We start from the raw sequence: 13,942 nt of genomic DNA on the forward strand, positions 1-13,942 counted from the left end.
CATATCTCTGCAAATCTTTGATGGATTCACACCAAACTTGCTACGTGTATTCAGAACCCTTTTCCGTGGATGTCTAAAATGTTTTTTTGTCATTTAACCTGCTTGGCCCCCTCATTGCTGCTTGCAGCTATATTTCTGTATAAGATAGAAGATCTCCCAGAAGTTAACAGCTACTAAACTGATGTTCTACTATAGGTTATCGTGCATGGGCTTGTGACGTTGTGAAGTTAGGGACGTTTGTCTATGGATCATTCGAGGAGATACAACCAACCCAATCAGGACCAATTCGAACATTTTGACACCAACATTGTGTATGCAGTGCAAAGATTTACAGAGTTCTAAGGGTGGGAAAATAATAATAAATATATATGAGGTGATTATTATTTTGTATTATTTTGATACTTTCAGTGATCATCTAGTGCTTGCTCCTGAACTTTTTAGTAGTTCCATTAATTGTAGTGGGATTTAACGCAATATATTGATGTTCAGCTACTGTGCACAATCAATCCCAGATTGTCCACGTTCCTGGTTTATCCTAGTGAACTGGGATTTTCCCCCTCTGCCTACAGGGACTCCTTGGCTGCCCAGTTGGAGGTGAGCCTTACCAAGGCAGATTCTGAGCAGCTTGCCCGCTCCATAGCCGAGGAGCAATACTCAGACCTGGAGAAGGAGAAGATCATGAAGGAGCTGGAGATCAAGGATATGATAGCCCGTCACCGACAGGAGCTGGGAGACAAGGAGGCCACCATCAGCTCTGTAGGAAGCACACAGGGGAGAGGGGGCTCGGGAGTAGGAATGCAGGAGAGATAGAGGGGTGAGAGGGAAGGGGAGGAGGAAAAAGGGGGTAATTGAAAGCCTGTGAGAGCGGCACATTAGCAAGCAACAATGCAAAGGGAGTGTGGGACATAAATCTGGTCTGAGAGAGGAAGACTGAAAGACAAGGTGTCCTGCACTTTAGGGATCCAAACATTGACGTGAGATTGAAGAGCTTTTCTTGAAGTTACGAGTGCAATGCTCATTTTCAGTGTCCATGTGGTGAATGCTCGTGCAGTGTTCGTTGATGGCTCGCCATATCCATGGATCCGTCTCTAAGTGCAGCTCAATGCTGTCATATTTATGTCTCATGAGATCCAAGGCTCCATGGATTATTGCAGCTCAACATGGTGTTGAACACATTTCAGCGCTCATCCAAACAACTTGTCCTTGGGTCTTGAGCGATACATCAGCCCATTTTCAACTTCACACAGGTGCCCGCTTCTCAAGATCATTGAGCCACAGACACGCACACAGATAGACAGAGATACCTGCCTTTATAGTTGCATTGGTAGTAATTTCACACATGTATGACGTCTGCCTGTGCAGTGTGTACATCTGGATTAGGCAAACAGATTATTCTCCCTATACTCAACTCTTTTGTCCTGTGCTGCCCCCTACAGCTGGAAGAGTCCAACCGCACGCTGACAGTGGACGTGGCCAACCTGGCCAATGAAAAAGAAGAGCTGAACAACCAGCTGAAGGAGAAGCAGCAGCGTGAGTCTCTTCTCTTCCTCCTCTATTTTATTAATTGGGTGTGCTTTGCCTTCGGCAAGGGCACAACCTTTGTTCTCTCACATATATATTATTTATTTATTTTCGCCCCCCTAAGGATCAGTCAATATTTGGACTACATAGACAACCTAGGTGTCAAAAGTTTCGTATTGGTAGCGATTGCGTTGGTTGTATTTTTATTTCCGTTCCGTTGCATGGTTTAAGTAGAAATTGCGTTTTTGTGGTGAAAAGTGAAGCTAACGGTGGCTAATTTGCTAGCCACAGTCACTGACGTTACTAACGTCACCACGTCACTAATGTCACAAAAACGCATGACTACCTGTAGCAAAACATTTGTTTTGCATCTGTTAACCAAATCCTCGCCCCTCAGCTTGAAGCTACGGTGGATGTAGGTGGTATTGCATTTCGTGTTTGACTTCCGACTCTTCCGGTCGTTTTTATTCTATTAACTCCAGTCAACATTTGCAAAGCTATCTCCCCCAATAATATTTGTTCGATTCTCGAACCTGGCTCATACTACTAGCTTTTTCATAGAATAATTTTTTGGGTAAACTAGCACCCCATTTATTTGCTTACGTCAATAAATGTTGCCTGCAAATGTGCTCGCGGATACTAACAGGGCACGAGCACAAAAGTTCACATTGGCCGATCGCCGATTTACCTGGAGCTGAAAGAAATGGCTTGAGTTGCCTGCCCTGTTGTAGCAAGTTTAGCAAATGGTTGTCACACATACATGAAATGTTGTTAATATAGTTTATTCCCGTTATTTTAAAATAGATTAGATTTTTTTGGCAAATATTATATTATGTTAAGCGTGAGCATAGATTGTTGACATGTCTATCTGTAGGAAAGACGAAGATTAATAGTACTTTAACTGATAACCACAATAGGAAATGATATATATATTTAAATAATATTAGTCTTGCCTTCAGAAGCTTTTGTTAAACACACTCATTATTCTTTTTTTGATCGTGTCAAAGCCAGACTGCTTTTGTGGGACAATGAAGGTCCTCAGTGACTCTGTTTCACCCCCACTTAAATATCTGATGGAAACGTCTTGTATATAGTTCTGTTAATATGCCCCTTTCAAAACCACATTCAATAAAGTAGATTATATTTTAGACACACTTCTCAATTTATTACATTATTACCAAGTCTTGTTAGATCACGTTATATCCATTAATAGGCGTTTGGGTTAGGGTTATTGGTTTTGTAGGTTGAACATATAAAACACAAGCCACATTTCTACACTGATGTTAAATTTAAGTCAGTGTGATTTTCGTGGCATTTCGTTTGAATATAAAGTTGACAGTAAGCTATGGTAAATCTGCATTATGGAAGATTTCTGTTACAAAAATAACTTTTCTGTTACAAAAATAAGCTTTCTTTGCCTGGCGAGAAAAAACTACGGAGCTAAGTGTTCATGTTAACAGTTTATTTAATCCGATACAATGCGTTGGAAATCATACTCAAATCACGAAGAAAAAAAACAACATGTGATGAGTTCCATCTAGAATAGCCCTATATTTGGGAGTTGGGGAGTCAGGTGGCTGAGCGGTGAGGGAATCGGGCTAGTAATCCGAAGGTTTCCAGTTCGATTCCCAGTCATGCCAACTGACGTTGTGTCCTTAGGCAAGGCACTTCACCCTACTTGCCTCGGGGGAATGTCCCTGTACTTACTGTAAGTCGCTCTGGATAAGGGCGTCTGCTAAATGACTAAATGTAATGTATATTTAGCCCTATAGCCTATTTCTAAAAAAACAAGTGAAAGGAATACTATACAGTGACAGCATGAATTTCCGTAAAGTTTGCATCATGTCTCTGATTCTTATCGGACTTGTACCCCATTCTGCCACTGCAATGCCTTACGCTGGGTTCACACTGCAGCGTTTTTTAACGCTCTGCATCGCTCGCCTTCCCACAGTACACCACGCTCGGGGGCGTGTTAGACAAGTTAATACAGAGTTGTAGTTCTCTAAGGTCACTGTTGTAGTCATGGCCAAGCGTGCAGATTTGGGTTCATGTACTCACAATATCGATCAAAATACCACTTTTACACAACATTTATGTAAGTGCAAGATTTTGCTAGTGCAAGATTACAGTAGAATACATGTTACGCCACCGGTCACTCAACCAGTCGTTTGTAGGCTGGGCTAGCGAGCTAGCAGTGGCACAGAACAGTCACGTAATGTGACGAGACTGAATTTAAAAGTAGGCTATAAAAACACACTAGGAACAATGACGACATCGGCAACCATGCACCATGCATTATTAGTTTAATGTAATCTTTAAATTCAGCCTCGTCACATTAGTAAATTTGTTCTGAACAGAACTGGGTGTGCAGACACATACGAAAGGTTTCTCCTCCATCTTGAAATTGTGAAACCTAGAAATGTTTATCATGACCAACCGTTGCTACGTTACAAGAAACAAGAAACCAATCCGATTGGCCAACGCTAGCGTTTTCACGCTCCTCATTTACATAAAGTTGAGAAAATCCAACTTGCAACGCTCCGCTCTCCTTCCCACAATGCCCTACGCGGGCGTCAACGCCTGGTTTAATTGAAAATGAATTGGAAGCCGACGCCGCGTGCCGCCCGCTCCGCTGCAGTGTGAACTAGCTCACACGCTCGCAACCATATAAATCTATGCTGGCGACTGGTTGTCGCAAAGTATGACGTGTACAGCTAGTTGTAAGCGTGCACGAGGTCTCGGAGCTAGGGAAAAAAAGAGCCACTGTTTAAAGCTAGACCGGAAGAGTCGGAAGTGGAAAGATGGCGCGGTCCAGTTTCGTACTCTCGCTTGCCTCACTGCGCCACTGAGCACTTTTCATAGAAATGAATGGGGACGCCATCTTGGAAGACAAAATTTGCTTCCTCTAGTTATATTAACTCTATGCTGTTAACTTGGGGGATAGCTAGGCTAACTATAGCTTTACTGCAAGGCAGCTGCAGAAATGCCACAAGCAAAGAGGCCAGGGTGATAACTATTTACTCATTTTACTTTGTGATGTGAAACACAATTGTGAAATGTAATGTACAATTTTAGCTGATAGTATTAAGGAAGTAGGCCCACATCTACTTTCGGAAACGGTAGTCTACTATTTCACTGAAGCATTAGCATCATGACATTAGCCTCTGTTGCCCGGGCAACACATACTACAGTGGTCTATGATGCATCTGTTTTCAATCTTTATAATAAACATTCCTCACAAATAAATTTTCGTTGTAGGATTTATTATGACATTACATTACAAGTAAACGATTTGTGGGTGAAATGATCATTACCTGTGGTTTCAAACCAGTGTTGCTCACTGCAACGCTGTAGCCTAGGCGAGACACTACAAAAACATCTACACAGCTGTAGGAAGTCAAACGGCGACAGAACATGTTCGGCACTCCCCTTACTTAAATCAAAAGTCTATCTAACTACTAACCTTAACTTCATTGCCACAGCCTAAACTTTGTCAACCTGTTCATGAAACGGAACGTTAAATCCAATTCAACCAACGCAATCGCTTCCAAGACGAACACAGCAGTAGTCTACTGTACTGTAGTAGTACAATTTACCGGGCAGCTTCTCCACACAGGGCTATATCGCACTTTGCGTTGTTACTGACAATGATCGCTACCAGTGAGCTTTTTATGAAAGCGATTTTCCACTAAATAAATGTCAAGCTTATTTACGTTTTTGGTGGCATATTTTCAGTTAGCAGATGGTACTGTTTGAATCGCGATTCAATCTTCTACTGCCGGTAACGTCGTAGAATAATCTTCAAAGGGGGTTCTTTATTCATGAATGAATGCAATATGAGTAGGCTAAATGCCTTAAAATATCACGAGAAGGGAAAAACTTAAAAGGACGTTTAAATCATAGAGATTAGGTCAATTTTTACACCGGTCTGCCAAATTTATTTGTTTTGATTCAACGATGAGGATGCCTTTTGCAGGGGAAATGAGAAGACATCTATTTCATTCTACACTTCACTAGTATTTTCAGTTGTAAATGAGCAGAAAAAAAGCTTTTAAATCTATGTAATCTTTATAAATAATAAGTATGCATTTTTATATAAAATATACAGAAATATCAGTTGTAAAAATGTCATTCAAAAACGGACCCCTGTGCAACCGACGCAAGCAAGCACACCCTACAATTTCCCCAGAAATTGTACCCTCTCTAGTTCTACTCCTTACTCTTTGAATTTACCTCTCTCTCCATGTGTCCTCTCGCTTTTTGGTATCTCCAAAAATGCATCCTTCTTTCCTAGCTTTCATCCATCCTCGAACTGTCTTAGTTTATCCATCTAGAAGAGGGGTGGTGGAAGTATGTTCGGGGTTTGGTGATGGTTGTTCCCTTTGTTGGGTACAGAGCTCCAGAAGTCCAAGGAGGAGGAGAGGCAGATGAACTCTGTGAAGCTCTCCTTTGAGAAGCAGCTACAGAATGAGAGGACTCTCAAAATCCAGGTGTGCATATGTATGTACTGTAGAAAAGTATTAGGCAGCCAAGGTTTTTTGAATATTATATTTAATATTTTCTTAAATATGTATTTTTTGACTTCTGTTTTTGTGCTGCAGTACAAAAGTGCAATGTTGAGAAACCTTTTGTTTAGTCTCTTCATTTCCTTATGTCTTAAAGCATTGTTACTTTAGTATACATTTTTGTATTTGTGACTTTTGCACAGATGACGTGATGTACGTATGAGAGTGTCTGTGTGTGTTTGAGGCTTACACTGCAGGTGTATGGACTCACCACTTGGAAACAGTTTAATATTTTCTGCCAGAGATCTCCATATTGTTAGAAAAGTTAAAGATGTAACTGTTATCCTGTATAAGAATGATTCTGTGTTCAGTATTTCTTGTGTGCAAAGAGAGGCCTACCCCCAAATCTGAACTCTGGGTAACACTAGGCTTACGTAAACAAGGGGACCTGGGCTTGACCACTATCTTACTGGAGAGGCTATAAAAGAGTTAATCATATGGTCAAACTTAGAGGGGTCAGAGAGCGCACACACTCACGCACACATGCGCGCCAGGGCTATGCAAGGGAGCCAATGAAAGAAGAGCCTTGGGACATTTGCATGCATTTGTTTTAGCCAATCACTGTAAAGAGTGGGTGTGTTTGAATAGGTAGCTAGCACAACATGCTAGCGGACAAACTTTGTAGCACAATGGCATGTGATGTTTTGTCTCCTTGCGGCCGCAAGCAATAAAGCTTTCTTAAACGTATTCACCAACTGACTGTGCAATGCTTGATAGATTAATATTTCTGACACATATTCTTGACATACATTATACATAATGTGTGCCAGGCTGGGCATAATTAGTGTATGGACGTCTCCATAGCTGTATCTTCTGTCTATGCCTCCAAGGCTGTCAACAAGCTGGCGGAGATCATGAACCGGAAGGAGGGGGTGCGTGGCGGTCGCCGAGTCAGCAGCGTAGACACGGACGTCCACAGGAAAGAGAAGGAGAACAGGAAGCTGCAGCTGGAGCTGAGGTCAGAGCGTGAGAAGCTCAACAGCACCATCATCAAATACCAGAAAGAGATCAACGACATGCAGGCGGTCAGTATTAACACACCCACCTCCAAACATGCTGTACACTGACCAATGAGAGTCAGAGCTCCAGTTAAAGGCAGACTCTAAACAACAAGGGGCATTACCCTCTACAGGTGAAGTAACAAATGTTTGTTCAGTGTCTGTTGGCCCATGCCTTTGTTTTTATTAAGTTATTTCCACAGGTACTGACAGTATAATTGAGTGTCTCATTTCTAGATATTATCTGGTGTATGCCCCTCCACGTGTTTGAAAGTGAAGTTTTTATAAGTGGGTCTGTCTTTAAATTGTAAATAAACTCCAAACCCTCTTTATTGAGGTAACCACATACCCATGCACAAACAAATCTTTGCAAAAATGTTATTTGAGATTTTTGGTGGTAAGTCCTGGCACGTTTTGATTCTAGTGGTCAAAAAACAGTTGAATAAATTTGCATCTCAGGTTGTGTTATTTGGTCGTGTTTGTGTATTACTTCGAGCATTTAAGGGAAGCTCCAAAATAAATTATTTACCCATTTGTTTTATATTAAGGGGCAGGTTGAAGCCTAAATTGGCAAAATTACTTGCACTTTAAATATCTATATTACTTCCTGTATCACATGACCCAACTTTAGCTAACTGCTGTACACTTGCCCACGTACACCAAATGAATTGCTTGACTTTGTTGAAGCAAAGTAAATTCACTTAGTTGAACATGTGTGTGTCTGTTCTGTAGTTGATTTCAGACGACAGCCAGGTGCGTCTGGAGCTGCAGATGGCTCTGGACAGTAAGGACAGTGATATTGAACAGCTTCGCTGTCAGATCAGCTCTCTCAGTGTCCTTTCTCTGGAGTCCACCAGCATCAGCAGTGGTAACGACCTGGACATGGATGACACCTACCCAGGTAACAATGTACAAACACTTACTGTCAACGTCTACAGTACACACATGCTGCTTACTTGTGTATACATACAAACACACACACATACTAAACATAATGATAGACAAATCTAAATCAGTTTCTGAACTCCATGATGACATGCATGTCAAAAGGTCAAGACCTTTTCCTTTTCTTTGGCAACCTCTTGTCTGTGCTCTTTGCACACTCCAGTCACTGACTTTTGTTGTCCCTAAACCTTTCAGCTTTGACTGTTCCTTCTTCTTTTCCCCTCCACTCTGCCTTTCTTCCTCCCTTCCCTCTGGGGTGGTGCAGTGCGTATCACTCACTCCCACACCTCTGAGTCCATGTCCTTCAAATACCAGCGCACCCACCAATCTGTCTGCATCGACACCCGACCCAACCTCAGAGCCGCTCACACCCTCTTTGAATCTGACTCTGAGGAGGAGGAAGAGTGCGGAGGGGGTAGCCGGTCAAATCATGGTCACCTGCCCTTGGCTTTCACCCATGACCAATCCCTTGAGCCTCAGCACGCAGGTGACCCAGCATGGTGGCTCAGATGCAACAGTGGAATCTATGCCCTTTGGCCCCTCTCACACTCACTTTTGCTCGCCCTCCTCAGCCTGTGTGTGTGTATACATGCTAATGTATGCAGGTGTCTTTATGTGTGGGTGCATGCATGCAAATGAGTGAATTTGTGAGCTTGCAAATGCTTGTCGTTTTTGTGTGTGTGTTAACCCTCACACTTCAAATGTTGTATGGCATTGTTAACATGAAATGCATATGCAAAATGTACTACCTCGTCAGTGGACTATAATTGTTCTAGAGTAATATGTTGGACAATGTTCCAGAGTAGTGTGTGCTTTGTGAATCCTTTCTCAGCATCAAACATAACATCACGCTTCCTGTTTTTCCAGATGCCAGGTTGGAAGGCTGGCTGTCACTTCCTTCCAAGAACACCAAGAGGTTTGGCTGGGAAAGAAAGGTATCAGCAGTAACTCACAAGGCCAGAATTGCTCTTGGGTTGTCCCTAAGGTGGATGATGTGTGGGGTGGTAACACTAACAGCTTGTGTTTGTCTGTTGCTCTAAAGTACGTGGTTATGAGCAGTAGGAAGATTCTGTTCTACAACAGCGAGGTAGACCGAGAGCAGTCCAACCCCTTCTTGATCCTTGATATTGAGTGAGTCCTCTGACCCCATCATACATAAACATACACAAACACACATGTATATATGTGCACTTATGTACAGTAGGGTCCAAAATTCTGAGACCACATGAAAATCGAAAAAGAATTCACGTAAACCTGAAAATAAGTACCACAGAAACATTAGTTATGAAGTTGAGATATTTAATGAAAGCAAAATGGAAGTATCTTGACAAGTGGTCTTGACAATTTTAGATCTCACTGTGTATATTTGAGAACGCATCACACTGCTGATCCTGTGCTGTTTTAATGTTTACATTTGATCTTATTATATTTTATTAATTTAGCAGATTATTTTCTTCAAAGCAATATACAAATAGTGCATATAGAAAATGCATTAAAAAATTAAGGTTCAGAAGTAGAAAAGTAATCCCTCTGACTTTCAAGTCTGAGCCATTTGTATTGTGTGTGTACTTTCTAAAAATGTTCATGCCCCCCCTCCTCTCTCACACACTACTCCATCTCTCCTCTTTCTGTACATTGTCACTACTCTATTCCTTACAGTAAGCTGTTCCATGTTCGACCAGTCACTCAAACAGATGTTTACCGTGCTGATGCCCGAGAGATACCAAGGATATTTCAGGTGGGTTAAAAATATATGGTTTAGCCTGTTTTTGTCCAGGCCCGCCCGCGGGCCCGAAGATCAAGTCGCAACAGCAAGTACAGGCAACGTCTTTGTCCGGTGACCAATATTTCAACAAAGCCAGAGGAAAAAGTTGTACTTACCTACCATTACTTCGGAATGGTCCAGGAATGCAAACAACCCATCAAAACCTAATTTTCTTACTTTCCCAAAGGTCCAAAGTATATAACCATGTCGAGTAGTTGTCCAAACAATGAATTATAGGTAACCCTTCCTTTTACAGTCCCTTAAGTACTAGGTATTTACATAGAAAGTAAAGGGTATGTTATGTATTTTATTGGGTATTACCGATTGGTACCGAGGTGGTAAATACCTAGATAATTCGAAGTATTTACCCATTAACTAAATACTAACGTGCTGGTCATTACTGGGTATGTTTTCTGTATTATTGGGTATTACCGATTGGTACCAAGGTGGTAAATACCTAGATAATTCGAAGTATTTACGCATTAACTAAATACTAACTTGCTGGTCATTACTGGGTATGTTTTCTGTATTATTGGGTATTACCGATTGGTACCAAGGTGGTAAATACCTAGATAATTTGAAGTATTTACCCATTAACTAAATACTAACGTGCTGGTTATAACTGGGTAATTTTCACTGGTCCTAATTAGGTAAAGACAGAAGACAAAACTTAGTATTTACCTGGAAACTTATAAATATTACTATTTAAAAACCGCTGGTTGTGTGGGTTTTGGTTTTCACTGTCTAGTTTTTCGTTTGTATGTTCTGTGTTTTGGGCTGTCATTTGGTTGTATTGATTTCACCTGTGAATCGTTATCTTGCCTACTTAAGTCGGGTCCTTGGAGCCGGGTTTGCACATGTCGGCCACCGTAGGTATTCGCTTACAAAGGGTATGGTAAGAGCCTGGTAACACCATGGAAACAAACACGGCTTCCTTTTACAGTCCAGTTTCAGATTACTTACTGAGTAAATAGCCATGTTTTACCTGGTATCGCCTTGGAACGTATAGTACAAGTTCACACTAAGGGTAACGTTGACAAAGTGGTATTCGCTTACAAAGGATATGGTAAGAGCCTGGTAACACCATGGAAACAAACACGGCTTCCTTTTACAGTCCAGTTTCAGATTACTTACTGAGTAAATAGCCATGTTTTACCTGGTATTGCCTTGGAACGTATAGTACAAGTTCATACTAAGGGTAGCGTTGACAAAGTGGTATTCGCTTACAAAGCAGGGTTTTTACCGGGTCAAAATGGGTCTTCGGTGCTCCAAAAAAATATATATGTATATATATATTTTGTATTTTATTTTTTCTAATCAATGTATTTATTCCCAGGTGTTTTGCACATATGTTCGTCCTATTTCCCCTAAAGCAATGAAGTTTGGCTACTTAAAGACACCATACACTCATGAAGTATGTTCTAAATGGCATACATGCTGCAAATTAATAATTGACGTAACAACGTATTGTAAATGGTCAATAGCCTAGCCTATCGATTAAGGTAGGCCACTCTGAAGCATGTACACTGCCTGCTTCATTTGATCTTGATAGGCTAAGTATTCTGTAGCAAATAATAACAATAAACCCACTTTTAATTAATTAAAACTACTTCAGCATAATAATGCACCTAAAATACAAACCTGAGCAAGGGCAGCAATCGCTATCGAATCAACAGACAATTTAGCTAGCAGGGGCTGAATACAAACAACGAAAATCACCAGTTAACTTGATTTAAATTTGCAAGAACTATAGACTTATACAATAACAGCTTAAAATATAGCTGCAAGCAGCAATGGCGGATTCCTCCAAACATTGCAAACCATTGAAAAATGTATATTCTTTACAAATTGTCACTGTATATAAAAATCCATGCTGCAGACTTACCAATGCGATACCAAATCTGAAATGCAATACCATCAAGATCCACAAGGGCCTTTATTTCAAGCCAAGGAGTGAAGGGAGGGGGGTTAGTGAGCCTACCCATTCCAGAAAGCCTTGTAGCGAAAAAACGTGTTTCCTAAATCTTTATTGTACAAAAAGATCCAATATGGCGGCCGTTATAGGTTATTGAGGCTTTTTTGTTCCTCATGAGAAATAAGACATATCTAATGAATTTCTGAATTTTGGGACAAATGGGATGCGAATGGCATCACTTTGTAAATGGACAATTGGGGCTTGGCCGTAGCGCCACCTATGGATAATGGTGCGTCATTTGTGGTGTGGTAGTTACTCCTGGCCTATACTATCTATGTTTCAGGATTTTGAGAACTTTTTCTAAAATGCATTACCATCAAGATCCACAAGGGCCTTCACTTCAAGCCAAGGAATGAGTGGGGGCTTGGTCAGCCCACAATTGCCTGAAATGTTGTGTATGCGTCTCGCCAAGCCGCGCGTGTGTCAAGGGAATGGCTGAGTGTGTGAGAATGTGGAGCACGCGCACGCTGAAGAGCAGGGGAGACATTTCATTGGAAATTTCGTTAGCAATTAGCCAAGCATGCATCCATCCATCCATCATCTTCCGCTTGTCCGGGGGTCGGGTCGCGGGGGCAGCAACCTAAGCAGGGAGGCCCAGACTTTCCTCTCCCCGGCCACTTCCACCAGCTCTTCCTGGGGGACCCCGAGGCGTTCCCAGGCCAGCAGAGAGACATAGTCCCTCCAACGTGTCCTGGGTCTTCCCCGGGGCCTCTTCCCAGTGGGACGTGCCCAGAACACCTCACCAGGGAGGCGTCCAGGAGGCATCCTTATCAGATGCCCGAGCCACCTCAACTGGCTAGATTTAGAAAATCAAAACGCCATGGGATAACTTTTGTGAGGCTTGGTCTGAAGATCATCTCTGGTCATTTTGAAGAAGATATGACAAAAAAATTTAGGAGGAGTATGCTTAGGAGTAGAATAATTAGGATTCCTCCTTACGGAGGAATCCTAATTATAAGAAAAGGTAGAAACACTTGACAGGGATCTGCTTACCATGACAGTATAGGAAAACTCTTCCCGCAGAGGTAGGTAACGTTATACCAGCCAAGTAAATGAGGCCATCATCGATAAATGTATCTGAAAAGGTATTTTATTGTAAAGTACTATCTTATATTCTCATTAGACGTGGACTGTTACCGACATAAACCTTAGGTAACTGCAGGGTAATAGTAGAGTATTTTGTTCTAATTCTGCTGGAGCTTGGCCGTCTTTACCTACTTAGTTGCAGTGGTATTTACCCAATAACACGTTATAATTTACCATATATATCTCCCGTAGTTACCAACTTACTACCAGCGGTATTTAAATAGTAATATTTATAAGTTTCCAGGTAAATACTAAGTTTTGTCTTCTGTCTTTACCTAATTAGGACCAGTGAAAATTACCCAGTAATAACCAGCACGTTAGTATTTAGTTAATGGGTAAATACTTCGAATTATCTAGGTCTTTACCACCGTGGTACCAATCGGTAATACACAATAATACAGAAAACATACCCAGTAATGACCAGCACGTAGCTCGGTAAAGTTGGCATGACATTCACAGATTCAAATTTCCGGGATCAATAACTCTATAGAGAAATGTTATTAAATCACAAATAACGCATATTTCGTACTGTAGTAAGGTAAAGAACGAGCTACAAAGTCATTTTCATCAAAACGAGCTGTCCTGTAACCTGAAGAAATAACATTGGTCTCTACGAGCAGCCGGCAGTAAGACGAGCGCTCAGGGACCGTCTACAAACTACAACAGCGAAAAGATACAACAAAAATATTTTTTTATTTAATGTTTAAATAAGGTAGCATTTCCAAACGTACCTCAATTATAACTTGTCTCCTGCTGGTTGTAGGCTACTACAGCACTTACTTTTCAAAAATAGGCATAATCCTATTTTGGGGGAATATTTTTTGCCAAAAACGTTTAATAGTTTAATCATTAAATACAGTTGTGTCTTTAAACTTTCCTCACACATCAATAGTCTTATGTTGGTTGTACTACAGCCCTTACTTTTCAAAAATAAGCATAATCCTATTTTTGGGGAATATTTTATGCCAAAAACGTTTAATAGTTTTATAATTAAATACAGTTGTGTCTTTAAACTTGCCTCACACATAAATACTCTTCTACTGGTTGTACTGCAGCACTTACTTTTCAAAATACGTATAATCCTAAT

General features: G+C 41.1%; 1 protein-coding gene across 4 annotated transcripts in view; it reads left to right on the forward strand.

Annotated features, from left to right (window-relative positions):
* The window catches only part of LOC136947716 (rho-associated protein kinase 2-like), a 66,879-nt gene that overhangs the window by 37,051 nt on the left and 15,886 nt on the right, over positions 1–13,942 (forward strand). For all 4 annotated transcript variants that reach the window (XR_010877026.1, XM_067241867.1, XM_067241868.1 and 1 more), the window contains exons 22-30: positions 570–756; positions 1,437–1,530; positions 5,917–6,011; positions 6,917–7,111; positions 7,817–7,985; positions 8,295–8,516; positions 8,897–8,964; positions 9,072–9,160; positions 9,689–9,767. Coding sequence is in view for 3 of the 4 variants with exons in the window: in XM_067241867.1 (XP_067097968.1) it covers positions 570–756; positions 1,437–1,530; positions 5,917–6,011; positions 6,917–7,111; positions 7,817–7,985; positions 8,295–8,516; positions 8,897–8,964; positions 9,072–9,160; positions 9,689–9,767 (1,198 nt within the window). In the remaining variant the exon portion in view is untranslated. The remainder of the gene's footprint in view (positions 1–569; positions 757–1,436; positions 1,531–5,916; positions 6,012–6,916; positions 7,112–7,816; positions 7,986–8,294; positions 8,517–8,896; positions 8,965–9,071; positions 9,161–9,688; positions 9,768–13,942) is intronic.

Source organism: Osmerus mordax, chromosome 8, assembly GCF_038355195.1.
Source record: "Osmerus mordax isolate fOsmMor3 chromosome 8, fOsmMor3.pri, whole genome shotgun sequence".
NCBI lineage: Eukaryota > Metazoa > Chordata > Actinopteri > Osmeriformes > Osmeridae > Osmerus > Osmerus mordax.